Source organism: Gekko japonicus, unplaced genomic scaffold (genome assembly GCF_001447785.1).
Source record: "Gekko japonicus isolate JY-2015 unplaced genomic scaffold, Gekko_japonicus_V1.1 scaffold55, whole genome shotgun sequence".
Lineage (NCBI taxonomy): Eukaryota > Metazoa > Chordata > Lepidosauria > Squamata > Gekkonidae > Gekko > Gekko japonicus.
Window position 1 is genome coordinate 2,255,118 of NW_015160837.1, and position 27,669 is coordinate 2,282,786.

At 45.8% G+C, this 27,669-nt stretch overlaps 1 protein-coding gene across 1 annotated transcript in view; it reads left to right on the forward strand.

The window, feature by feature from the left end:
• ARAP2 (ArfGAP with RhoGAP domain, ankyrin repeat and PH domain 2) overlaps positions 1–27,669 on the forward strand; it is a 179,161-nt gene that overhangs the window by 65,911 nt on the left and 85,581 nt on the right. Inside the window, exons 8-13 of the mRNA XM_015418194.1 lie at positions 2,590–2,771; positions 13,136–13,251; positions 14,966–15,165; positions 17,520–17,605; positions 20,542–20,724; positions 24,868–25,042. Coding sequence (XP_015273680.1) covers positions 2,590–2,771; positions 13,136–13,251; positions 14,966–15,165; positions 17,520–17,605; positions 20,542–20,724; positions 24,868–25,042 — 942 coding nt within the window. The remainder of the gene's footprint in view (positions 1–2,589; positions 2,772–13,135; positions 13,252–14,965; positions 15,166–17,519; positions 17,606–20,541; positions 20,725–24,867; positions 25,043–27,669) is intronic.

Below are 27,669 nucleotides of genomic sequence, written 5' to 3' on the forward strand. Positions count from 1 at the left end.
AGCAATTTCATGGAGTGCCCACGAGTTCTTGTATTGTGAGAAAGGGAGAAAAGTACATCTTTCTCTACCTGCTCTTTCCCATGCATAATCTTATAAACCTCAATCATGTCACCCCTCACTCCAATTTGGACTCTGATATTGCTTCTATGCTGGAGTAGATACATGGAAAGACTGTAGACTTTGTTTCTATTATGCTTTATTATTGCACTTTGGCCAATTGATTTATATTATATTTGCTGTTATGCTTATTTGATTTATATTATACTTGCTGTTATGCTTAATTGATCATTATATACTTGCTTATTTGCTTGTGTGTTCATTTTTTGCCAGTTTTTTTTTGCAACCTTCACATTGAGCCTGGAGATCTTCTGGAATTATAGTTTATTGCCAGAGGACACAGATCAGTTCCTCTGGGGGGGAAAGTGGCTGCCTTGGAGGGTGGGCTCTACATGATTATAGCCTGCTGAGTTCCCTCCCTTCCACAAACCCCGCCTTCCCCAGGCTCCATCCCCAAATAGCCAGGAATTTCCCAAACTGGATTTGGCAACCCTGTCCCAGTTAGACATGAAGGTGAAGCTTCTTGGGTACTTCTGAAGCATGTCCTGATGAACCGAAGTGGAGGAAAGCCCGGACTTGGTCTTTGCCTTGGGGATGAGATACACTGGGGAAGAGTCAAGTGGATGCCATGAAACGCAAAGGCGGACATCATGTCACCTGTGGGTACAAAGTTGGGGGTCACCGTCTTGAGAGTAGTGAGTTGTTGCTTTCAACCCAGTGGCTTTCCCTGTTAGCTGAAGGTCTTCCATCACCAACACTTCAGTTTGGTGCAGTGGTTAAGTGTACGGACTCTAATCTGGGAGAACCGGGTTTGATTCCCCACTCCTCCACTTGCACCTGGCTGGATGACCTTGGGTCAGTCACAAGCTCTGGCACAGCTGTCCTTGAAAAAGAGCAGTTTGTGTCCGAGTTCTCTCAGCCCCACCCACCTCACAGGGTGTCTGTTGTGGGGAGGGGAAGGGAAAAGGAGTTTGTAAGCCGCTCTGAGACTCCAAGTGAAGGGCGGGGTATAAATCCAATCTCCTCCTCCTCCTCCTCCTCCACTTGGCTTTTCAGAAGGCACAAATAGCTGCTTTGCTTTTAAATGGTTCCGGATATTGTATCTGGCTGTCATATTGCCTATTATGCCCTGTTTTATGCATACACACAGACACAGACACACGTATGTATGTATGTATGTATGTATGTATGTATGTGGCAGCCAGTATGGTTTATAAATGACCAGATAAATAAGGAAATGCAGGTTTATTTGATTGTTTTTCATGGGACCTGTATTTACTCAATAGTAACATGGTCCTGTATATAAGATGAGCTGCCTAAAACACACACACACACACACACACAAAACAAAAAACTATACACATTTTTTTAAAAAAAATCTGGACGTAACTGTAACTTGTATGTGAATGATAGATGATTCCTCGCCCTTTCGATGGCTGACCTGGTAACCCCCCCGAAACTAGTCTTGCATTTGAGGAAATAGTGTATGCCACAATGTAAAGACTTCATGCAGTTTCTTGTTGAGTACCACTTTTCTCCAAAGACAAGATACAGTTCTCTCGGATTATGCTTTTAAATCACTTTAAGTCAAAGGATTTGGAGGGAGGTTTACTTAGTTCCAATTTCAGAGGGGTTTGGCTGTCTTTAATCTTAGAACATTCCATTTTAACTGGTTTGTGGACTCAGTGGTAAAGTTGAGGGCAGGCATAGCTCTTTCAGCTGCCAAGATATGGTGCCTTCCTAAGCAATTACACCCTTCTGTCTGTCGAAGTCAATGGGCTTGGAAGGATGTGACTAGGTTTAGGATGACAGTGTCAGTTGGGGAAACAGCTGCTCACAGAAGGCGCTATTTCAAGTTTTGGAGGAGGGGATTTGTGTCTGTACCCCCCCCCCCCAAAGCCTAACTCTCTCCTGGGATTGGAAGAACCACAAGGTATGGCTATACTGACAGTAAAGAGGAGCTGGGTGCCCGTGCTCCCTCTAAGCTGTGGAGTCTTGTGAGCAAAAATTCTACTTTGTGAGCTACTGGCATTAAAGTTGTGAGCGAGTGACTTGGCTGCTGCATAAATTAGTTTGCTCTGGAGCCCTCCTTCCTGAGCTAAGACAAAAATGTGTGAGCCAGAGGCTAAGAAACTGTGAGCTAGCTCACACTAACTCAGCTTAGAGGGAACACTGCTGGGTACTTTCATGACCCCTCCCCCACTGTCATACTGTACGCACAAGTAGACCTGTCGTGTGAAAAGTTTTTTCCTTCGCCATCAAGTCTAATAGAATTGTGTGTTACAGAATAAACTGTATGGCAATTCTAAGTGGTGTCAAATTGACATTGGTTTCCCAAGTGTGTTTGTTTGTTTGCTTTACCTCCAAATTTATATTCGTCCTTCCCTTAGTATCTCTGAGACTCGCAACAGTAATAAGAGGAAGCCATAACCAGAGTGTTAAAAATTGAATTCTGAAATTGTATTAAAAAGTGTTTATAACGATGCACAATTCATTATTTTATGGGGGTTTTTTTGCTTGTTTCTCTTTAAGATGAAAGAAACGACTGGATTAATACAATACTTGGTACTCTGCAGTTGCCACCTGAAGCTTCTCGCACACGGAGCATTGCTACTCCTCCTGAGAAGAGTGGGTATCTGGAACTGAAGGGATACAAGGCCAAAATCTTTACCTTGCTGCAAGGAAGCCACGTGTGGATTTGCAAAAGTGAACAGGTAGGTATATATATTTTTTCCAAGTGTATTTGTACGCCGAATGGAAATGCGATGCAATATTTATGGAGCTCTACATTATGAAAGAGGTTTGAAGGGAAATGCAACAGTGGTATTTATGCTAAAGCCTAGTCTGAAGGTGTGGGATCAGCCTTTCTCCCTCTTCTTGTGGCCGTGAGCAAGGCACCTTCAGAGGTTGTAAAATCATGGAAATGTTGTTGGCTGTAACACAAAGATACTGCAGACGGATGAATGAGAGAAGGTTAAAAGTACTTGGTGCAAATTCCCTCTGCCTCCTTCCCCGACTGTGGTGGCCAGGTGCCCTCTTTTTCAGAAGACAGCTCTTTCTTTCTTTCTTTCTTTCTTTCTTTTTTTCTTTCTTTCTTTCTTTCTTTCTTTCTTTCTTTCTTTCTTTCTTTCTTTCTTTCTTTCTTTCTTTCTTTCTTTCTTCTGTCTTTCTGCGTCTGTCCAGTAAAATCAGCTGAAGTGGCTGTGAAGGCTTGATTCCTGAGTAGGTGCAGGGGACCCAAAGCTGCCTGCCATTGGAAAGGATGGCGACTAAAATTAACCAGGCATTTCAAGGTGAACGAGAGAGGATGATTCATAAGAAGGACGAGCAGGAGGGTCCTTGGAAAGTTCTCCATCTAGTTAGCAGTCAGAGAACGGACAGAGCCAGCAGGAGGGAGAGCTGCGTTTCTATTTGTGTGTGTGTGTGTGTATTAAGTCACGTCAAGCGACTTCTGACTTATGGCGGCCCTATGAATTTATTAATGTCCTCCCAAAGGTCCTATCGTCAGGGGTCATTTTGTAGAAAAAGAGTTGCAGGAGCTCATTAGCACAACTTATTAGCATAACTTATTTGCATATGCCACACCCCCTGACATCACCGGAAGTGTGTCAGAAGGCAACACCCACCACTCAGACTCCACTGGACTGTTTTGGATTGCTAGCTATTGGGGGGGTGGGCATGCAGATCTGCCCTCACAGAGGAGGGAGAGCTTGTCCCTGAAGGTGTGTGTGTGTGTGGGAGTTCTGCAACTTACCTGGCTGCTTCTTGCTCCTCATGGCCCAGTTGAGGGCTGCTGGGAGCAGGGGGTGGGGTTTGTTACATGTGCCTGCCCCCTGGGCTCCTTACTGCCGGAGCTCCGCTCCTGTGCGCTCCCGCAGGAAATGACCCCTGCCTATCGTGAACAGCTTGGCTCCCATCTTGCAAACGGAGGTCCTTGGCTTCCTTGATTGAGTCCACCCATCTCATGTCGGGTTTTCCTCTTTTCCTTCTGCCTTCAATTTTTCCTGGCATTATTGCCTTTTTCTGCGACTCTGGTCTTCTCGTAATGGGACCAAAGTACCATTGCCTCAGTGTAGTCATTTTTAGCTTCTGAGGAGAACTCAGGCTTGATTTGGTCTAGAACCCATTTACGTGGCTTTTTGGCGGCCCGTGGTATCTGCAAGATTCTCCTACAACACCACGTTTCAAAGGAGTCAACTTCCTTCCCGTCAGCTTTCTTCAGTGGGAACCAGTTTGGTGTAGTGGTTTAAGTGTGCGAACTCTGATCTGGGAGAACCAGGTTTGATTCCCCACTCCTCCACTTGCAGCTGCTGGATGACCTTGGGCAAGCCATAGTTCTCTCAGAGCTGTTCTCTCAGAGCAATTCTCTCAGCCCCGCCTACCTCACAGGGTGTCTGTTGAATGGAGGGGAAGGGAAAGGAGTTTGTAAGTCGCTCTGAGACTTTGAATGAAGGACAGGGTATAAATTCAATCTTCTCCTCTTCCTCTACTTCTTCTTCCTCTTCTTCTTCTTGTTTGTATTTAGCTTATAGTGACGATATGTGCCCTAACCTGGATGGCCTGATCTTGGAAGCTAAGCAGGGTCAGCCCCGGTTAATATTTGGATGGGAGACCACCAAGGAAGTCAAGGGTTGCTACACAGAGTCAGGCAATGGCAAACCACCTCTGTTCATCTCTTGCCTTGAGAACTCTACAGGGTTGCCACAAACCGACTGCGACTTAACAGCACTCTATGCACATATGCAACGATGTGTACATTTGTAGCTATGGGTATAAATTAGCATGTGCAAAACTTTTGACCACCCTTTCCTCTCTTCCGTCCTCTTTTGTGTTCGTCTGTACCTTCTTGCCCTCCACACCACCCAGGCCCAGCCCAAACGTCACGTGAGAACCAGTCACATGACTTTCCTTCTCCATGGGTCCTTAGAACCTAGTCCCTGTGTTCCTCCTTCTTCTTTGGCAGCCTGGCACCCAGTGAGGAGGGGAGCTCCAGGGTGGGAGAGAGCTTCGTGCATGGGGTTGTGAAGAATGAACATGGCTAATAACAGGGATTCCAATTGAGTAGGAAAACACATGGCGAACATGGCAGTGGTCCCATTAGTCAGACTGTAGAATATGCTGCCAATTCATCAGGGGTTCAGTGTGGTTTTATCCCACATACAGGCGGTGGAAAATCCTGATATGTGGCAACACTACATATGGTGAAAAATAATATTTTAGAAGCTCCGTTTTGCAAATGCATCACCCAGGGGAATTGTAGCAGTTGGCTTGCCAACTTTGCCCTTCTTCGAAGAGACACATCGTACCGGAGATGTGCGTGTGGAGGGCTGCGTATGTCGTAAGAACTTTTAAAATTTAACTTTCTACATGGGAGCATTGCCACAAGGGCTTTTCTTCCATCTCCATGCAAAGGTGTAAATGCCACTGAAACCATCCCTTAGAATGTAAGATTCCCCATTTTTTGTATGGCGTTTGAAAGACTGCCCTCACGGTTTCTTGCTATTGAGAAACAGAGAGTGATAAGTTTTCTTCTTCAGGCTTCCTTGTCACGTTTTTCTCTCCTGCTATCTTCCCAGACAAACCCATCGTTCTAGTCAGGGCCATCTGTACCCCATAACAAAAGCAGCCCAAGTTCTGCATCAAGAGATCCTGTATTCTGTGACAAGAGATGTGGTGTACTGCAACCTGCATAAGTTATACATAGCAAGCAAATGATGCTTCTTCTAGTTCCATTATTTATTTATTTGATTTTTACCCCGCCCTCCCCGCCAAGGCAGGCTCAGGGCGGCTTACACAAACAGCAATAGATAAAACAGCAATAAATATCATTATAAAATACACAACATGATTATTAAAACAGTTAACATAGTGATGGCAGTACAGCTGTGGTAAAGTGCATGTAAACATACATCCAGCGGTAAGATCCACTATCGGCAGGCTCAGGCTGGAAATAGTATTGGCACAGGGCATAGATGATGGAATGCAGCTCCTTACCTAAATGCCTGGTGGAAGAGTTCCGTTTTCGTGGCCCTGCAGAACGGTGAAAAGTCCCGCAGGGCCCTGATCTCTTCCGGAAGCTCATTCCAGCAAGTTGGAGCTGCCACAGAAAAGGCCCTGGTCCTAGTCGATACCAGCCTGGTGTCCTTAGGACCAGGGAGGGCCAGACGATTTTGTGACCCTGACCATAGTGCTCTCTGGGGAGCATGTGGGGAAAAGGCGGTCCCTCAGGTAGGTAGGTCTCTGACCATAAAGGGCTTTAAAGGTAAGTACCAGCACCTTGAAGCGAATTTAGTACGCTATAGGTAGCCAGTGCAGTGCCTTCAGCACAGGTTGGATGTGCTTTCTCATGGGAAAGCCCCATTAACAGCCTGGCGGCCACATTCTGCACCAGCCGAAGCTTCCCTTCTGATAAGGGGTGTCTGACCAAATTAATAGAAGGTTGTCAGCTCTTGATAAAGGGTCTTCTCGAAACGGTCTTTATCGATTGTCCGTCGGGATTTGCTCAGCTGATGATTGATTTCTGCTTGAAGTCCTCATTCCAAGCACCACGGGAGATCTCCCTGGAGACTACGCATCCACAGGAGGACTTCAGCTTGTATGTTGTTGTGTATTATGTACTCATCATTAGGTGGTCCTTAAATAGGCAGCCATTGCAGGCTGGAATCCAAAAGACACTGTTGGTGTAAGAACGTGAACAGTGATGTAAACTTTATTTTTTAAAAGGGCATTCAGCGGCAGAGGCAAAAGGCTATAAATTTGGGCTTAAAAAAAAAGACAGTTTTCTGCTTTCATATCCTGAAATGCTGTGAGTGAGGCAGGATGTGATAAATCGTGGTTTCTGACCACATTGGTATGTTTGAGCAGAAAAAAACCCCACTCCAAGCTCACGCCTCCCTTTTGCCCCGATGGTACGTGTCAATTCACACAAGCTGCTTCGTGCGATTTTCCCCGTGTCTACTCAATCCTGTTTTTTGAGGATTGAGTAGACGTGGGGAAAATTGCAGGAAGCTGGGAGGCGAAATGAGGCAGCGCAGCAGCTTGTATGAAATTGACATGTACCATGGGGCAAAAGGGAGGAGTGAGCTTGTGTGAAATTGACACGGACCATGGAGCAAAAGGGAGGAGTGAGCTTGTGTGAAATTGACATGTACCATGGGGCAAAAGGGAGGAGTGAGCTTGTGTGAAATTGACACGGACCATAGGGGCAAAAGGGAGGAGTGAGCTTGTGTGAAATTGACACGTACCATGGGGCAAAAGGAAGGAGTGAGCTCGGAGCAGTGCTTGTGGGAAATCACCCAAACAAACAAAACCGAAACAAGAGGCCTGAGGTCATGCAGCTGAGACTGTTTGCTTGTTTTCGGACTGGCCACCTGAAGCCGTGGTCTCAAGTCCTGCGGTGTCTCTGGCTATGGGTACCTTTGGGGTAACGGAGGAAGGGCTCCTCTTTTGGTTGTCTCCCATTCTGCTGCTCTGGGCTACTCTTTATTTTTCGTCCTAGGATCAGGTAGAGGTCAGACTGCTAATGGTCACTATGCTTTTTAAAAAAGGTATGACATCACCGTTTCGAAAGCAGCTTGAGCCTTTTGGCTGAATCCGCCCATTTATTAGCATTATAGACCTGGGGTGACAAACTTCCATTTTCTTCCATTTTCCCCCCCAGACTTCAGTCTCTAAACTCTATTTTTGTAATACAAGCTGAGCCGCCCCCCCCCCCCCCCCCACCCACACCTTCCGCTCACAGACAGTATCCAAACTCCAAAGACCTTTTTGGCTTCGAAGCTTAGTCTATCAAGGACAGGTCCCACATGAGATATGGTTTAAGGAAATAAGGGCTAGTCCCTATATTAAATGTAGCAACTCTTGAGAAGAGTCTTTAGAAACCAGGAAAATAACATTACAACATAAAGAAAATTTATACACAATACCAGTTAAGTTGCTTCTGAGGAAGTTAAGAGACGAAACCAAGCATAAGCCGGCTGCTTTGTCAAGAAGCCCTACATTCTTTTGACTGTTAACAGCACATGTTTTGGAATTCCACTAGTATCTTCTGGCTGTTGGCAGCAATTGATATTTTGTTGTATTACCGTGTTATTGTATAACATTAAGATATTGTATGATTAGGTTGTATACCTTGTGAATATTTTGTATACTTAGATACTATAATCAAGTATAAAAGTAATTGTATTAGCATACATAAGTAATGTTTAAGAGTGTATTATTGGACTGATATTGGCCCCAGTTTTGTTGTCTTTGCAGACAGGTATACATCTGTGTATTACCCGGACCATAGCGCCACGCATCCGGCACATGCCGAAGATTTAAAGGTGCTTAGGTTTTCTGAAGAGGGGGCATCAATTTATTAATTAATTATTTATTTATTCATTATATTTATACCCCGCCCATCCTGCGAACAGGCTCAGGGTGGCTGTTTGTATATTTCTGTTTGTATATGATGGAACAGCCCCACTGACCCACAAGCCCTGTTCTGTCTTGCCCCCTGAAGCATGTGGGCACCGCCCAAGTCTCCACCTGGCACATGCCACTCAGCTGGCTTTCCCAATCCACGGAGGGTCTTCTCGTTCCTCCTCTCACTGTGACCCCCCCACTGTGCTGTAGGTGGTGCTGTAGCAGGAGAATTCAGTGGTGATCGTTGCCCCCTTTTAAGAAAACTTGAGACCACTTATTTTTAACTGCGTCATTGAATAAAGCCCACTCATTGTAAATTTAAGGTTGGATATAAGGACATAGTTATGCATTTTGGGGGGGGGGGTGTCTGTTATCCGTGCAGTTAGCTGTGCAGTATTTCTGGTTCCCTACGTTTACGGAGCATGTATATGTTACCCAAGGCAGTCCAGTAAAGACAGTTGACAGCCTGGTATGGAACCTCCGCAATAAAAGAACAATATGAGGGATACTAAATCTGAAGGGACCTTTGAGGATCCCATTCCTTTTATCGTTGGAATCCCAGGGTTGTCCAGCTTTTATCAATTTAAGGGCTATCTTAAACCGGTTTGGGTTTCTTCGTCTCTTCTTTCTGACACAATGTGAGCGATTGCCAGCAACGCAGATTGCAGTCAGATATGGTGACCACTTCCATCTTATCTTCATACTTTGGCATGGTACATATATTATCTCCGCTTGCCCTACTGCTGAAGAATACTGCATTGCTATATAACGTGCTGCCAAGCCCAAGCTGACAGGTGATTCCAGTGTCAGTACAGCTGATAGGAGTAAATCTTTGGGCTGCTGTGGAGCAGATAGATCAGTTGCAAAGCCATCGGGGTGGGGGGGGGAGGAGTAATGAGGTGAAGGTCTAAGCAAAATAAGGTGAGAGTTATTAGAGTCGTAAAGTAAGCGTAGGTAAGGGTCAATGGATCTTGGAGAGGAACTGCAAAAAGTGAGGAATAGAAGGGATAAAGAACAAGAAGAAAATGAAGATTTGAATCGTTAGGGATAGGGGTAATTTCCTGCGGGAGCACACAGGAGCAGAGCTCCGGCAGTAAGGAGCCCAGGGGGCGGGCACATACAACAAGTTCCACCCTCTGCTCCCAGCAGCCCTCAGTCAGAGCAAGAAGCAGCCAGGTAAGTTGCAGACACACACACCCCGGCCCACCTTCAGGTACAAGCTCTCTGTCCTCTGTGAGGGCAGATCTGTACGTCCCCCCCCCCCCAATCGCTGGCAATCCAAAACGGTGGGTGTTGCCTTCTGACACACTTCCGGTGATGTGAAGGGGTGTGACATATGCAAATAAGTTATGCTAATAAGTTTTGCTAATGAGCTCCTGCACCTCTTTTTCTACGAAATGACCCCTGGTTGGAGATCAGGGGTTTGACCAAGGTACACTTGTGGTCTACTTTGGTGTTTCCCAATCTGTGTGGCCTGAACGTAAAGTGGCTTGTGAAGTATAGGAAATGCCTCCCAGGTTTTTGGAGTTTTATACATTTGTGTATGCTCTGTTGTTGTTGTCGTTTTTAAAAAAATGGGTCACCATACCAAATCAATTTGGACTTGTGGGGTCACTGTTACGAAAAAGGTAGGGAATCAATGGTCTAAATTATCTAAATTAGAGAGGTCCTCATACACTCATGTCCCAGGCTCAAGTGGTTAAGACGCTGAACTGCAGGCTGTGGAAGGTCAGTAGTTCAGCAGTTCGAGACCCGAGTGTGCCGCATGACGTAGTGAGCTCCCGTCTCTAGTTCCAGCTCCTGCCAACCTAGCAGTTCGAAAGCAAGAAATTGCAAGTAGATAAATAGGTACCACTTCGGTGGGAAGGTAACAGTGTTCCGTGCGCCTTCGTGTTTAGTCATGCCGGCCACATGACCACGGAAACGTCTTCGGACAGTGCTGGCTCTTTGGCTTGGAAATGGAGATGAGCACCGCAACCCTAGAGTCGGGCTCAACTGGCTTTTGAGCAAGGGAACCTTTACCTTTACATATGCTCATGTCCCAGAGTCACCGTAGAACAAAGTAAGGAAGAGGGAGGGAGCATCTTTTGACCCTGCGTTGGTTGTGAGGCACCTGCATCAGTCTCCTGTTCTTGCTTGGCCTCCAACCTACTTCCTTCTCGAGACTCCTTGTCTGTATATCAGTCCCCCTTTCCTGCTCCATTTCTAATCCCAGCTCCTGACAGAGTTAGAAAGGCGTGCCCCCTCCAGGTCTGGCTTGCTCTAAAACAAGCAACTCTGATGCAGAGCTCATGTTGCTGGGTCAACGGAAACTTGTCTCAGCAGGGTAGTCAAGTCAGCTTATTTGTTTCATTTATTTTTCAGATTTATATTTGCGGTCCCCCTCCCCCACGAACGGGCTCAGGGCGGACCACACAATAATTGGCCATTCAGCATCACAAAACGTAATAATAATTAAAACAGTAAAAGGGCATTTAAAAACAGTTTACACCAACACTGGTGTCGCTAGACTTTGGGTCAGTTTAATCCGGGCCATGTAGGGATGGTGTCTTCAGCAGGGGAGGCCAAGCTGTTTCTACTGGGCGCCCACCGCCTCACCCAAAGGCCTGGTGGAAGAGCTCCATCTTACAGGCCATGCGGAATGAAAGAAGGTTCAGCATCTCACGTGGGAGCATGTTCTACCAGGCTGGGGCCAGGACAGAGAAGGCCCTGGTCAAGGCTAAGTGGACATCCATTGGGCCGGGGACAACTTTATGCAGACAGGATGATGACATGCCATCTCATCATCGTTTGCATGAAATTCGGAATACAGCTAAAATATTTGCTTGAATTTTAACATTTGCTACTTGGGTTTGGAGTCGTGGGCTAAGAGCAGATTCTTTCATTGCCTTGGTGGAATGGCTGCTGTTTTTGCATGGCTGCTTCCTTCAGTTTTCTAATAAAATACATACTGGGGGAAGCCACACAGGAAGGGCTTGCAGTATGGTTATTTCACATAGCAAGTAGGGTTTATTGTGAGTGTTACATCTCTGGACTTCCTCTACTGAACTGAATTTTGATGAGGTATAGGCAGGGGTCATTTTGTAGAAAAAGAGGTACAGGAGCTCATTAGCATAACTTATTCGCATAACTTATTTGCATGTGCCACACACCCTGACATCACCGGAAGTGTGTCAGAAGGCAACAGCCACCGCTCCGACTCCACGGGACTGTTTTGGATTGCTAGCTCTTGGGGGGGCGGGGGCGTGCGGATCTGTCCTTGCAGGGGAGGGAGAGCTTGTATCTGAATAAAACTTAGTCTTAAAGGTGCCACTGGACTGTTTGGGATTGCTAGGTATGGGGGGGGGGGAACGCGCAGATCTGCCCTCACAGAGGAGAACTTGTACCTGAAGGTGGGATTGGGGGGAGGGCTGTGCAACTTAGCTGGCTGCTTCTTGTTCCTTGTGGCCCGACTGAAGGCTGCTGGGAGCAGGGGGCGGGGCTTGTTGCATGTGCCCGCCCCCTGGGCTCCTTACTGCCAGAGCTCCGCTCCTGTGCACTCCCGCAGGAAATGACTCCTGGGTATAGGTCAGTAATTGTCCAGATGGTAAGACTTTTCTTTAGCAGTCTACTGGTAATAGGAATTTTAATAAAGCAGGTTGGAATTTTGATAGTAGAAGAAGAGCCCGGCATGATCAGACCAGTGGTCCGTCTGACCTAATGTCTTGTTTCACTCAGTGGCTGGCCAGATGGTACAGAGCATGAAAACAAAGACCATAGGCTCCCCTTAGTGCCTCCCCCTGCATAACTGGTTCAGAGGTCTACAAAGGTTGGGGTCTGGGGCTCTGTTGATTTTAAAAAATATATATATTAGCAGATACACGGAGTTCCAAGTACTCTAAAACAGCACCCGCTCAAGCAGAGTTACATCCTTTTAAAACTCTTGAAGTCAATAGGCTTAGAAGAGTGTAAGTCAGCTATAGGATTGCACTTTAAGCAAGCTGAGTTTTATTTAAAAGAATCAGAAGACTCTGTCAGCTAAGGTTAAGTTGAGAGGTGAAAACTGTTCAGATCTCAACTTAGTTATGCATCTCTTGGGTGGGTTTAAGCTAGCCTCTCTCGACTTCATACTTCACCTTCGTAAGAGACAGTGTGGTATAGTGGTTAAGAGCAGCGGACTCTGATCTGGAAAACTGGGTTTGATTCCCCACTTCTCCACATGAAGCCTGCTGGGTGACCTTGGGCCAGTTGCAGTTCTCTCAGAACTCTCTCAGCCCCGCCTACCTCACAAGAGGCCTGTTCTGGGGACAGGAAGGGAAGGCAATTGTAAGCTGCTTTGAGACTCCTCAGGGGAGAGAAAGTGGGGTATAAAAGCCTTCTTATCTGTCTTCTTTGTCTTTTATTACCAGACTATCGTTTGTATTGCTGAAGGCACTGCGGAGCTAATGTCTGTGAAGTGCTTTGAACAGTTAATAAAAAGCACTAGAGAAATGCACTTTATTAAAATTGTGCTGCTTGCATGATACTGAATTACAGTTAATGTAAGATTTCCATTCAGTGCCCCTTGATAGCAAGCAATATGGTGACTCTTTTCTTTATTTCTTCATCAATTGACTAATGTTTGTAAATCACTGTTTTGAACGGTATGAGGGTTTTTTAATGGTTTATGGTCTTATCTTTTTCTCCCTTTCAGGATTTTAGAACTGGTTATGGGATCACTGTAATTCCCATGAACGTGGCTAACGTGAGACAGGTAGACCGTACTTCAAAGCAATCTTTTGAAATAATCACACCTTATAGAAGCTTCAGGTAAGACTCGTTGCGTTAATTGTTGGTGATTAATTGCGGGGACCCTTTTGAGGACATTTGTGCCGCCCTATTATGTGGTGGCTCAGAGGTTAAGATGCTGAGCTGCAGAGCGGAAGATCTGTAGTTCAGCAGTTCGAGACCCGAGTGCCGCATAACGGAGTGAGCTCCCGTCTCTGGCCCCAGCTCCTGCCTACCTAGCAGTTCGAAAGCAAGAAATTGCAAGTAGATAAATAGGTACCACTTCTGTGTGAAGGTAACAGCATTCCATGTGCCTCGGCATTTAGTCATGCCAGCCACATGACTGCGAAAACATCTCTGGACAGCGCTGGCTCTTTGGCTTGGAAACGGAGGTGAGCACCGCCCTCTAGAGTCGGATTCAACTGGCTTTCGAGCAAGGGAAACCTTTACCTTTATTACACAGCAGGGATGGCCGCTTCTTCCTGCAAATGTGCCCCGGCGTAATAAGGGTGGGTGTTTGCAGGGTAGAATCGGTGAGTGGCAGGGATTTTTAACCCTTTCCCTGACTGTATGTTCTTTCTAATAAGTCCCCTAGTGTTTTTCCTCCAGGAGAACTTCAGTGTCCCAATGCAGAAAAGAATGATTAAAAACTTCTTAGGTACTACAGATAGTGTCATTGGTGGGCAGAGGAAGAATTTTAAGCATAACCCTTCAGTCAGAGGGCAGCTCTCTCTCCTACTGTCTCCCCCTTGGGGGAGGCACGGAGAGAACTTGTGATAAACCTGTTTGAAGAGTTGGGTATCTGGAATTGCCCTGACGTGGATGGCTGGGGCTCGCCCAACTTTACTAGATCTCAGAAGCTAAGCAGGGTCAGCCCTGGTTAATATTTGGGTGGGAGACCACCAAGGAAGTCCAGGGTTGCTACGCAGAGGCAGGCAGTGGAGCAGAATTGAATGCCAGTTATGAATTCTTATTGGCCTGGGTAACTGGATCTTGACATGGGTGAGTGAGGCCGTAATCCATGCCTTCCTTGCAGTAAATAACATGGTCGTAATGAGGCCTCCCACTAAGTACCAGCCTCTGTTTAAAATAGATGATTTTTGTTTTATGTTGAAGTTTCCTAAGTGTCCTACCTAGGTCTCCTTTTGGGGAGCCTGCATGAAAAATGGATATATTTACTATGCATAGGTCGCCTAAGCCCCCAAGTGAAGCACCCCTCTGCATCAAAATGTCCAGTGCAGTTCGACCTAATCTAAGCCGTCTATCTTTATGGCAACTGCACTTCTTTTCTGACTTGCAGAGATGGGAAAGGCGGTTTTATTTGGGAGGGCGAAACAGGGCAAAGGTCGATAGGACTCTGCAAACCAAAATGGCAGCTTCTGTTGAAACTCAGTAAATGTCCATCGCGTGGTCCCCAAATCAGTGCTCCCTCTAAGCTGTGGAGTCTTGTGAGCTACTGGCATTAAAGTTGTGAGCGAGCGATTTGGCTACTGCATAAATTAGTTTGCTCTGGAGCCCCATCCTTCCTGAGCGAAGACAAAAAAAACTGTGTGAGCCGGAGGCTAGAAAACTGACCAGGCTCACACTAACCCAGCTTAGAGGGAACACTGCCCCAAATAATTCTGTTTTCAGTCCTTCATGGTTTATTTTCATACTTTCACCTTCTCACAACAATGAACATTAAAAAGTTGCTAAAATGGAGGGACTAGATCTCCCTTTGTTTATATTTAAAATAAGGCGAATCAATCTGTTTCAGCTTTACGACTGAGTCTGAAAAAGAAAAACAGGAGTGGATTGAAGCGCTGCAACAGTCCATCGCAGAAACTCTCTCTGACTATGAAGTAGCTGAGAAAATCTGGTTCAACGAATCAAACAGGACCTGTGCCGATTGTAGAGCTCCTGATCCTGACTGGGCATCCATCAATCTCTGTGTCGTCATTTGTAAGAAGTGTGCAGGTAATTGGGAAATGCTGAGGCTACTGTGCAGTCGTATTTCCATACAAAGGAATGGCTTGGGTTAAAACAAAAATCCAGTGGCACTTTCGATGTTAACTACGTTGGTTCCAGCATGAGCTTTTGTGAGTCAGAGCTCACTTCTTCAGATGCAATGGAAAGAAAGAAAATCATTTCCCTCATATATATCTAGATAATTACAGAGGGGGAGGGGGAAGAAGAGAGGAGCTGAACAAAAAAGAAGCCTAGCTTCGTAACAGGTATGATTCTCCACGTCTTGGCTGTTCTTAGCCATCCATGTTCTAAAAGACTGCCAGTGCTTTGGATACTTCATAAGTGATTCCACAATGAAGAAAAAAGCCAGATCCTTTAGCATTCAAATGTATTTTCTCAGCATAAGTGGGATTGCCTGTTCTGTGGTGCTTCATAAGAACATAAGAGAAGCCAGTGTTGGATCAGGCCAATGGCCCATCCAGTCCAACACTCTGTCACACAGTGGCCAGAAATACCAGGTGCCATCAGGGGGTCCAGCAGTGGGGCCAGGACACTAGGAGCCCTCACAATGTTGCCCCCCCAAGCACCAAGAAGACAGAGCATCCCTTGCCCCGGAGTCCCTATCTATACCTTGTGGCTAATAGCCACCGATGGACCTCTGCTCCATATGCTTATCCAGTTCCCTCTTGAAGCCATCCATGCTTGTAGCTGCCGCCACCTCCTGTGGCAGTGAATTCCATGTGTGTATCACTCTTTGAATGAAGAATTCCATGTGTTAATCACTCTTTGGGGGAAGAAAGACAAATCCTTGTCTTTGGATTTTTTAAAAAATTGTTTTATTAAGATGATGTTTGGAATGAAATGGCAGTTAAAAATGGGGGGGTGGGGAGAAAGTGCTCGACATCCGAAGTGTTCAAGTGTGGGGGGGGTGACCCTCGTCATGATGAGAACATTCCTTAACAACACAATAATTTCGGTATTTAAAATGCAGTAATAATTTTTATGAAGTATTTATTTGGGTGAGATTTTGAGTTAAAGAAAAAGTTCATAAATTCTTTCACTAATCAGGGCTCTGTGAGATCTTATTTGAACTAAGCTACTGGTGGGATTTATGGATCCTAGAAATTCTGTAAAGTTGTAGCCCTGTCCTATGAATCAAGAAATATGCATCAAATTAGAGCCATTGTGAAATGCATCTCATTTCTTTTTTCTTTTTTAGTTGTGACTACATAGAGGTCTGTTGGAAGTCATTATCTGATTAATGAAGTGTTGGGATTTTTGTAGAAGTGTTAAGAAGCTGTGTTTATACATGAAGACTGAAGCAGTTTTTAAATAGTCTGTTGTCGGAGCTGAATCATAAGAGCCCTCTTTGTGAAATTCTGAAAAGCGAGGTGACAGAAAAATGTGGCAATTTCCTGCAATTAAATCCCACAATTAGAGCGGAAAAGAAATGTCACACATTTGAATACTGAAAACTTGACATTTATCTTCCCTGTACACAACAACAAAAGTTGCAAAGCTGGAGAGAAGTTCAGATTTTAAAACCCGAATTTTAACATTTGAAATTTTTGGTTGTGGAGTTCTATGCAGACATTCTGGGGCTGACGTTTTTGGTCCCCAACGGACTTATTTATCTTAACCCACAACTGCAAGCAGAACAAAAATCCATCCTTAGATCTGTAATATTAGTAGCTACTCGTGTGATGCCCATAATTCTTTAGGGCTCATCATTGTCTTCCCTATATTCTTCCACACTTTCTATGACTGACCAAGAGCTTAAATAGATGAGACTTGAGAGTTCCACACACCAGAACTTCAGCCGTTTTCTCCCTAAAAATTGGGTCAGAACTGAGGTGTTAAAGTTTGGAGATTAAGCCTCCCTCTGGTGCCATTTCCCTAGTCTGGAATGGTCTCAGTGCACTGCCCTTTGCCCTGGTGGGGAAATATTCATATGCCCATATCAGTGCCCATATGGTTTCCCCAAATAGCAGATTCCCAATGGTGTAGAGGAGAGAACTAACCACTTCCTCTACCCTAGCCTTTCAGTGCTGATCTGAATTGCTACCTACACACACATATCCCTGTTTTTTTTTTAAGGGGGAAAACCACATTGAGTGGGTTCTGTGTTCACCGAACAGCCAATGCCTCGTATGTTTGACCCTTGAAATGCCCAGGCTGTTCCGCATGTGCTCAGAGTCCACATAGCCAGAGACGTCTGTGGACACTTTACAACACCTGAGCCTCAAAATCTCCAGAACCCGTTTTTTCCTGACATGCTGACACGCTTTCAGTACCTATTGAACATATTGCTTTTGCCCTGCTCTTAAGCCTAAAATGGGCGACACTTTGGTATTTTGATACAGGCCAGCACAGATCGTTGGGGCCCAGAGATTCGAAGGTCCGAAGCCTCAAAATGGATGCCAGTATTTGGAGCAACGAGCTCATTGAGGTAGGAGCGAATGGAGGGGAAAGAGGATCAGAGGCATCAGCCAGTCCAATGGGAAATGTGAGATTTAATGCTTAAGTTCGTGGCATTTAGTGGCTTCCTGGGGGGATGTGGCTTTATTTTATCCCGTGTGTAAAACCTTTCATCCCATTTACGGAGCTGAAACATCACCGCGCACTAATTAACCATCCCATTTTCGTAAGCAAAGTGAATCAAATGATAATCTGAGACTTGACTGTCTGGTAAATGCCAGATTTTTAGACGTTGCAAGTGTTTTCGGGCGTACCTCTTGCCTTGAGACTTTTGTGCCTACATATTCCTGCTTTCCCAGTGTGGTACCAATGTTGGTAAGGAATGCTGAGAAACATAGAATTCTACAGCTGCTTTCTTATTCACTTGGGCCTTACAACCATGCTGTTGTTGTCATTATCCTTGTTAGGTGCTGTGTTGTGATGCTGCTAGGGCTACACAGGGGCTGGAGTTCCACAGGAGCATGGGAAAGCCTCAGAAATCAAATTTATTTTATTTTATCCCATGACTCGGAATGGCTTACAGCAGTTTTTCCAAATGCACTTCCGTCCCCAAAGGTTTGCAAAGAATGGTTAACTGACAACAGAATTTAGCTCCCTGGTTGTTGTTTTTTTAAAAGCACCTTCCTAGCCTTATTGGAGCTGCAGTGGCTCAAGTGGTTAAGATGCTGAACTGCAGGCTGTGGAAGGTCGGTAGTTCAGCAGTTCGAGAACCAAGTGTGCCGCATGATGGACTGAGCTCCCATCTCTAGTTTCAGCTCCTGCCAACCTAGCAGTTCGAAAGCAAGAAATTGCAAGTAGATGAATAGGTACCACTTCGGTGGGAAGGTAACAGCGTTCCGTGCGCCTTGGTGTTTAGTCATGCCGGCCACATGACCACGGAAACGTCTTCGGACAGCGCTGGCTCTTTGGCTTTGAAACGGAGATGAGCACCGCAACCCTAGAGTCGGATTCGACTGGCTTTCGAGCAAGGGAACCTTTACCTTTACTTTAGCCCTTATGGTCATAGTTGTAAACCTGAGCCCGTGTAACACCTGATAAAACAGCAGGATTTTGCTGTACATTTATTTGTTTAGGTTTTTTTTTACTGTCTTTTTTTTTTAGTGGGGGCGCTCAAAGTGGTTTCCAAAAATGAAGTTTAAATGAAGGCCCCCCAATACAGCAAATAACATCCTGGGCTGGTGCTTAGGCCTACCACCTCCGAGTTGGAAAATACTTGGAGACTGGAGGGTGGAGCCTGGGGAGGGTGGGGTTTGGGGAGGGGCGGGACTTCAATGGGGTACAAAGCCATAGAGTCCACATTCCAAAGTCGGCATTCTCTGCAGGCGGTTGGAACTCTGTCGCCTGGAGATCAGTCATAATCCCAGCAGATCTTCAGCCACTACCTGGACTTTGACAATGCTACTGGTGCTGGATTTACTGAGCTGGCTTCGTCAGGGCCAGAGGCTTTGACTGTGGGCCAAGAGCCCCTTAGCTTGTGCCCAAAGGCTCGTGCCTCTGGCCTCAGTCAGGCCTGCTAACAGGAAAGAAAGCAGAAGCCCAACCTCAATGGTATATAATAATAATAATAATAATAATAATAATAATAATAATAATAATAATAATGCTTTCGATTTATTGATCGCTCTTTCCCACATACCTGCGGGCTCAGAGCGATTTACAGTTACTCTTGAGACAGTTGGACTAACAATATTTGTGGGGAAGGGAAGACAAACATACAGCATTAATTACACACACATTGCAGCTAGCCGGGCTTCATCTGCGGGCTGGGTCAGTCGTGTTCCTACGGCATCTTGTCGGCTGGCTGATGACGTCTGGCTTCTTGATGTTGTGCAGCCACACACTGCCACCGCCTGGCCGACTCACTCCACTGCAGGGAAGCTGACACAGTTCTTTCGTCTTTCCGGTCGCCGCGCCTCAAGTTGCCTCGGCAGCTAACACCTTCCCGAAGGGAGGGGTGTGCCCACCCCCTTATGGATGGTCCCCAATTTATCTACTCGCCGAAGCTTTCGAATCGCTGGGTAGACGATGAGCTGGGACAAGGCTTGGTTGCTCACACCAGCACGGGGCTAGAACTGCCAAAGCATGGCAGTTCAGATGTTATAGTTAAGCAGGGGAAAATCCCCTGCGCCTGGCAGACATGTCCCCAAGGGATCTCTCCTCCCTTACTGTATAGTTTTCAGTGCTTGGTGGGGAGGGCAGCACCAGAACACTGTGTAGGGTTGCCAGGTCTGAATGACAAGCCGGGGGGGGGGACCTATTGGGATGCTACGGGAGAGGAGAGGGAAGAAGCACGCCATGCCTGTTGGGGATGTCGGTGGGTGACGTGCATCACCCGAAAGTGATGTAGGCACATTGAGGACATTGGGGGCGATGCTCTGCTTTTAGGGCAAAACTCTATGGTTTGAAGCTAATTGTACCATTGAGTTTTGCCCAAAAAACAGAGTGCCGCACTCCGACATCACCGACATGCCTACATCACTTCCGGGTGATGTAGGCACATTCCGTTTGGGGCGGTAACTCTCCCCTGCTGGCCAGGTGGCCAGTGCTGGGGGGAGTGCTGGAAACTGGGGGATCCCCCACGTGCCAGGGGGACCTGGCAACCCTAGCACTGTGTAGCTTTATACCCCTGCCCATGGCTGGTCGGCGGGGGGGGGGAATGTTGTCAAACAAGGAAAATGTGGTTTTTCTAATGCAGGCCGCAGAATGTAGCAGTTGCAGAATCATTGCCATGGAATGTAGGGTGCTTTTCTTTTTCTTTGGCACGGCCTAGACGCAGTCTTGAACATTGCCACTAATTCTTCACTCTCCAGCATATATAGAAAGTTCTGGTCTTCCATATTTCCTTGTGGCTTATTTCTTTATCAGGTCTTTACCCTTTATGTCGATCTCTTTCCCCCTCTTTTGTAGCTTTTTATTGTGATAGGGAACAAGAGGGCAAACAGCTTTTGGGAAGGAAATCTTCAGTCCAACGAGGAACTGCCTATGGATGCCCCAACGGACAGGAGGCTAACCTTTATTACACAAAAGTACAAAGAGGGAAGGTTCAGGAAAACCACTCTGCTTTACAAAACTAAAGAAGAGCTAAATAAGGTAAAGCTCCCAGAAATGTTGTTTGTGTTACTTTTCGTTGCTTGTTAAAACAATAGAGTGTGGCAGGGCTATTTTTGGGCAGGAACGCACAGGAACGGAGTTCCGGCTGGCTCCCAAGTTGGCCACGCCCAGCAGGAACTCATTAGCATAATAGGCCACACCTAACAGCAGAAACTCATTGGGATTGGCTACATTAGGGGTGTGTGGCCTAACATGCAAAGGAGTTCCTGCTACAAAAAAGCCCTGGGTTTTGACAACAAACAAGGTAAACAGAATAAGAAGCAAAAGGTGGGTGTGGCTGGATGACCACACTTCTGGTATCATGGAGGTGTGGCCTAATGTGCTAATGAGCTGTGCTGTCAGGGGTGTGGCCCAATATGTTAATGAGTTCCTGCGGTTGGGTGTGGCCTATTATGCTAATGAGTTCCTGCTGGACTTTTTCTACAAAAAGAGCCCTGGGTGTGGTAAAAGTATATTTTCCCCCCTGAATCTGTTTTCACTGCTGATGCATAATTAATTGATTAGACAACAAACTAATTAATTACCGTATTTTTTGGACCATAAGACTCACTTTTTCTTCCAAAAAAAGTGGGAGGAAAAGTGAGTGCATCTTATGGACCGAAGGTTTAGAATATTTTTTTCTCTGTTTTCCTCCTTTAAAAACTATTTGCGTCTTACGGTCAGGTGCGTATTATGGTCCAAAAAATACGGTAATTAGACAGTGAACTAAAGCTGCTAAATTGAACCATGGAGAGATCACATGTGCCTAGGCCCTACCTAGGAGAAGGATCACTCTGGGAGAAATACATGCCATTCTCATGAACAATATGATCTTTTTTTAAAAAAAAAAGTCTCAAAGTCTGACCAACAAATTCCAAAGCTGAGTTGTTTTTTCTGATTCCCCCCCCCCCAGTATCTTTACATTTTTCTTATAAATCAAACCCTCTACCAGGAAAAACCAAACCAAACAGAATGTAACAACAATGGTGGCAGGTCTAGAGATAAACCTCTATAAATGGTTTCCACATATCTAACAGTACACCCATTCACAATTGTCATCTTTAGGTGATGCATTCAAATTGTTGATAGGATTTTAAGGTCTACTGAATTACTAGAGGTGGACATTTATCTTCCCGGTCTTTTAGCAACAGTAAGGGAATGGAGGGTCCTTTTCCATTGACCATCAGTCAGTCTACAGGAGACAGGCAAATAGCTTAGGAAGTATGTAAGCATCCTCAAAGATGAACGGATATTCTAATACAAATTTGACCAAATAACTAGGCAGGCCTAAACCATATGTTTAAGAGATGTGCCATAGGAGTTACAATGCCAGCAATTAGTCACTTCGACAACATATAGTCACTTAATCCTTTCCTAAAAAGGTTCTGTGGTGGCCCATGCATCCTAAACATAGTTCTTTGCTGAGCGAGTCACAGCTTGAGTTTCACAGAAACAACAGGTATAAGATTCAGAGCCATATCCCATTGCTGGGCAAAGTAGGTGTAAGGTATCCATCTCAGACCACGTGCGTGGCCATTTCATCACATGGTCATGCGAAGCGGCCGAGCTTCGCTCTCAGTAACAATGGGACAAGCGGATCCTACCTGGCACCTATCAGCAGGCTAGGCTCCTGGCCGAGAGCCTATGGAACTCTCGGCCACTGTAAATAGCCAATCACTTGTGTGTGGGTGTGTTTTGGGTGCGGGGTTGTTGCACATATAAACCAGCTGCGAGCTGGTTACTTTGTCTTGTTTCTGATCTAATAAAGTACGCTAAGCTGAAATCACTCGTCCGTCTGCGTACCTTTCAGTAGGGCAACTCAGCTCCTTATTCCATTCATTTATGAGACTTTCCATGTCATGTTTATTAAATGGCATCAAATATTTCAGGTGTGAGGTGCAGCCTGGGCAAAAGTAGTGGCGGGGCAGTGGGGATTGCAACTGTGACAGTTGGCTGCAGAGCACATCAGACAGTGAACATCTGCCTTCCCAATGCCTAAACTTACAGAGGGCCCACATGAGTCACTCCGGAACTACGGAAGAATGGAAGATTCTATTCACTTACTGTGATTTTCCTTCTCGGTGGTTCCAGGGTACTCTAGTCTCTGCTCCCTAGTAGAGGATACTGGAGTTTCTGACAAGTTAGTGAAAGAGACTCGGGGTGGCTTCTCCCAGCAGGGGGAGATTACGTGAAAGATCTCGATTTAAAAAACCACACAACTTGTTGTGACCTCTTGATTTAATCAGCGAGCAGATTTAACTGGTCAATTAATAATGTAAAAAGTTATTTCGTGTCCTTCTACATAAGTGCAAAGGCCAGGATCCAAAGAGCTCTTCGACTATCGATGTACTCAGTGGAGTTTTGAGCTTCTTATTTCCCTGCTTTATGTTGTATAGAAAACTGATTTTGAAATAGAAGGCAATTTGTGATATGGAATGAAGGGCTGGAGAGGGGGAGTGAAAAAAGGAAGGATTAAGTGAGAGGAATAAGTAGTCTCAGTGGGCCATAGAAGATCTTGGTTGTCCCTAATAAAGCTCGTTGTATTCCTATTTGTGGGGACACGATTGTCAATTCATTTGGTAATGGCCAGCTGGTGTAGGCTGTATATGGCTATTATGGCTTTGTGTTAAACTGAAGAAGTGAGCCGTGACTCAGGAAAGCTTCTACCCTGCCACAAATGTTGCTAGTGGTTAGGTGCTCGTGGACTCTTTCTCTTTTCTAACACGGCCACGCTTCTTGTGCTCAACTATTAGGCAGCTTTGAAACAGAATGTGTTCAGAATTCTGATTTTATATGTTTCTTTTGTGAAGAGGTAGGCGAGAACCAATTAAATGTTTACTCAGCATGGCTTGGTCGATTCAGCTTGGGCCACAGAGAGTGGAGGCACCACAGCTTGTATCTTAATAAAGGGGATTTCTATACAGCAGTGATCTTGTGTGGTTTCCCCACTGCTGCCATGGCTGCTGATAGATTACAGAGGCAATAGAGCTTCCACAAGGTAAAGGGGAGGGCCGCAAGGTGAAGGGGATGGCCACAAGGTGAAGGGGATGGCCACAAGGTGAAGGGGATGGCCACCGTGAGGGAACGAGGCATAGAAAATGGCACAGTGTGGAGGGGACTGGGAAAATCCCCATCCACGTTACAGCCCCTTTCTGCTTTGCTGCAGACTTTACAAAAAAGATCATTGTAAAAGCACTTTTTGGAAAGATCACAGAAAAGCCATGAATACAGACTCACCATGGCGCTGTGGGGAAGTGGGAAAACAACCCACTTCCCAATATCATCTAATCTGGGGCATAGAACCCCTGTAGGAAAGACAAGTCATCTTTTCCCTGCTACCAGTCGTCAAAACTCATCTTGGTTTTCTACTCTCTCTCCCTAAATAAAAGCTTGTATTGCAACCACAATTTCTGGTTTAACCCAAGAACCATGTGTCCTTTTAAAAATGGCTTTGTAGATGTTTAAGTATGAAAAGTCTACTGAGTACAGAATATTTGTGGCTTTTGTGACTCATGCGGGCCCTCTGTAAGTTTAGGCATTGGGAAGGCAGATATTCACCGTCTGATGTGCTCTGCAGCCAACTGTCACAGTAGAGAGCCAGTTTGGTGTAGTGGTTAAGTGTGCGGACTCTAATCTGGGAGAACCGGGTTTGATTCCCCACTCCTCCCCTTGCACCTGCTGATGTGACCTTGGGTCAGTCACAAGCTCTGGCACAGCTGTTCCTGAAAGCAGTTTCTGTCAAGAGCTCTCTCAGGCCCACCCACCTCACAGGGTGTCTGTTGTGGGGAGGGGAAGGGAAAAAGGTTTGTAAGCTGCTCTGAGACTCCAAGTGAAGGGCGGGGTATAAATCCAATCTCCTCCTCCTCCTCCTCCTCCTCCTCCTCCCTGCATGCAGGGCATGCTGTCTTCAGTTGATATGCCTCAGTTCCAATTTACCAGTCCCCAAGAAAATTTATACTACAGTGTGATTTAATAATCTGAACATGGCTTTTGCCTCTGAAATGTAACATGCTCTCACCTTGCTATATGCATCTCAGCTCCAGAACGAGGAGACCAGTAATGGTGCTCACTAAATTAAGAGTCATAAATCCTTTCCTATTTGGTGTTCAACTTGCAGTTAATGTTTTTCATCTTCATGACCAGGCCCTGTGCGCTGCTGTGGTTAAGCAGGACATATTGGAAACTATGACGCTGCTGTTCAGCGGAGCAGATGTGATGTGTGCGACCGGTGATCCCGTCTACAGTACCCCCTACTTGTTAGCCAAGAGAGCGGGACAAAGGCTGCAGATGGAGTTTCTCCACCACAATAAGTTTTCAGGTATGGATCTGTGCCAATATTTCCTGCATTATATATAAGTGCACATAAGATTCTCCTGAAATATTTGACTGATTAAGATAGATCACATGGAGTCAAACAATCACTCTAAAGATTCTTTCATGCAAATTGGGTGTTATGTTTCTCTTTTGTAATCTTTAGGGGGGGGGGGTTGGAGGGGAGGGACTATATTTTTTCTTTCAGCCCACAAGCCATGCAAAAGCTGAATAAACCACGTTAAGAAATTACCTAATCAGGGCTATTTTTGGGCAGGAACGCACAGGAACGGAGTTCCGGCTGGCTCCCAAGTTGGCCACACCCAGCAGGAACTCATTAGCATAATAGGCCACACCCAACAGCAGGAACTCATTAGAATTGGCTACATTAGGGGGGTGTGGCCTAACATGCAAAGGAGTTCCTGCAACAAGAAAAGCCCTGGGTTTTGACAACAAACAAGGTAAACAGAATAACAAGCAAAAGGTGGGTGTGGCTGGATGACCACACTTCTGGTAACATGGGAATGCGGCCTAATATGCTAATGAGTGGTGCAGTCAGGGGTGTGGCCTAATATGCTAATGAGTTTCTGCTGCTGGGTGTGGCCTATTATGCTAATGAGTTCCTGCTGGACTTTTTCTACAAAAAAAGCCCTGCCTAACATCATGTTTCTGCATATATCATTCATCCTAGTGTGTCAGGGATAAAAGTTGTCAAATGAAATTACACACAGGACATTAACCTGAGCCTGTGTTTTCATAGTAGTGGACAGAAACGTAGCTGTTTGTACAGTGACCCTGTAAATTATCTGCAGCTGATTGTAAGGATTTCCATTGAGATCCTCTGAGTTTATCACTGTTGCAACCAACCTTCCCTCTATTCCCCCCCCCCCACTGAGTGGAGCAGTTCATCTCCTGAGCAGAATCATGGAGTTGGAAGGGACTATACAGACCATCTAGTCCAACCCCCTGCCCAATGCAGGACCAGCCTAAAGCATCTCTGACAAATATCCATCCAGCCTCTTCTTGAAAGCTGTCAGTGAAGGGGAGCTCACCACCTCCTCTCCAAGAAAAATGGATGCCCCTCTTAGAAGCGTCAGCAGCACATAAAATCGACACTTCCCTATTTGCTCTGCATAAACATCAAGATTTGCTTTCCTATTTTTAACTGCTCTTTTAAATTTTAATTAAAAAAAATAAAGTATGGGGGGGGGGGGAACCCACCTCCCTAGGCAGCTGATTCCACCTTTGAACCACTCTGACCGTGAAACGGTTTTTCCTGATAGAACTGTTGCAGTCTTAAAATGGGCAACGGACAGTGCAAGACCCTGTGCGCCTCCAGATGGCTGCTGAGTGGGGCGTCCTGTGTTAATGGGGGGCCACTCACCAGCACAGCTTTAAGGGAACGCTGGTTTCAACACTGTGCGAGGGGGTGGAACAAGAATGGCATCATCAACACGATGTAAACTGTGAACAACTCTTTACTGTGGGCCGGATCCTGTGGAACATGTCTGTTCATCCCTTGCTCTAAGTCAATGTGACCTGCCTTGTATTTATGCTAGCCGAAGGTGTATTTTACTAAACTCCTTCCCTCAGCCAAAGGACATGGGCAGGTGGTGTTCCAGGTGTATAAAGTCCTAAGAGACCCGTCCCTTTCCACTCCTTCCTGGCTCTTTCCGGGTTGGACATTGGCCTGCCAGGTAAAGGGAGGGCTGAAATTTCCCGCTGCTGCAGCTGCCTGCCTTTCTCTGCTAGCCCCTTGTCCAGCCCGGCTGTAATGGCCAGTTTCCTCTCACTGACCCTTTCCTTCCCCTGGCTCGGTGCTGCCAATCGGGCTCAGTGGTCACTCATGACCCCACTTTTAGCAAACTCCTCCCCTATCAGTAATGACCTTCTTTGATCACATCATATGTAGTGTAGTGTTTGGTGTAGTGGTTAAGTGCACGGACTCTAATCTGGGAGAACTGGGTTTGATTCCCCACTCCTCCACTTGCAGCTGCTGGAGGACCTTGGGCAAGCCATAGTTCTCTCAGAGCTGTCCTTGAAAGAGCAGTTTGTGTCAGAGTTCTCTCAGCCCCACCCACCTCACAGGGTGTCTGTTGCAGGGAGGGGAAGGGAAAGGAGTTTGTAAGCTGCTCTGAGACTCCGAGTGAAGGGCAGGGTATAAATCCAATCTCCTCCTCCTCCTCCTCCTCCTCCTCTTCTTCTTCTTCTTCTTCTTCTTCTTCTTCTTCTTCTTCTTCTTCTTCTTCTTCTTCTTCTTCTTCTTCTTCTTCTTCTTCTTCTTCTTCTTCTTCATATCACACCTCCAAATTGGACAGTGATGACTGCATCAGCTAGCCTGTTGTCCTATTTTTGTGCTGTCACATTGATCAGAAATTTTAAATCAGCGCTTTTGGTAGTTTTTCGGAAGGGGCTGCACAAAAACGACTGCGTTAAGTAAAAGTTACCTTCTGTGGCTACATAGTGGGATCCAACCCAATGTCTTTAGGGCTACAAAAGAACAAAGACAAGGAAACAGAGATCTACTGTCACCTGGAGGACAATGGATGTCTTGTTGAACAATATGTGTTTGAAAGAGTGGGCAACTTAACACTACAGTAAACACAAGCCATCGTTTACAAATCGTCTTTAAAC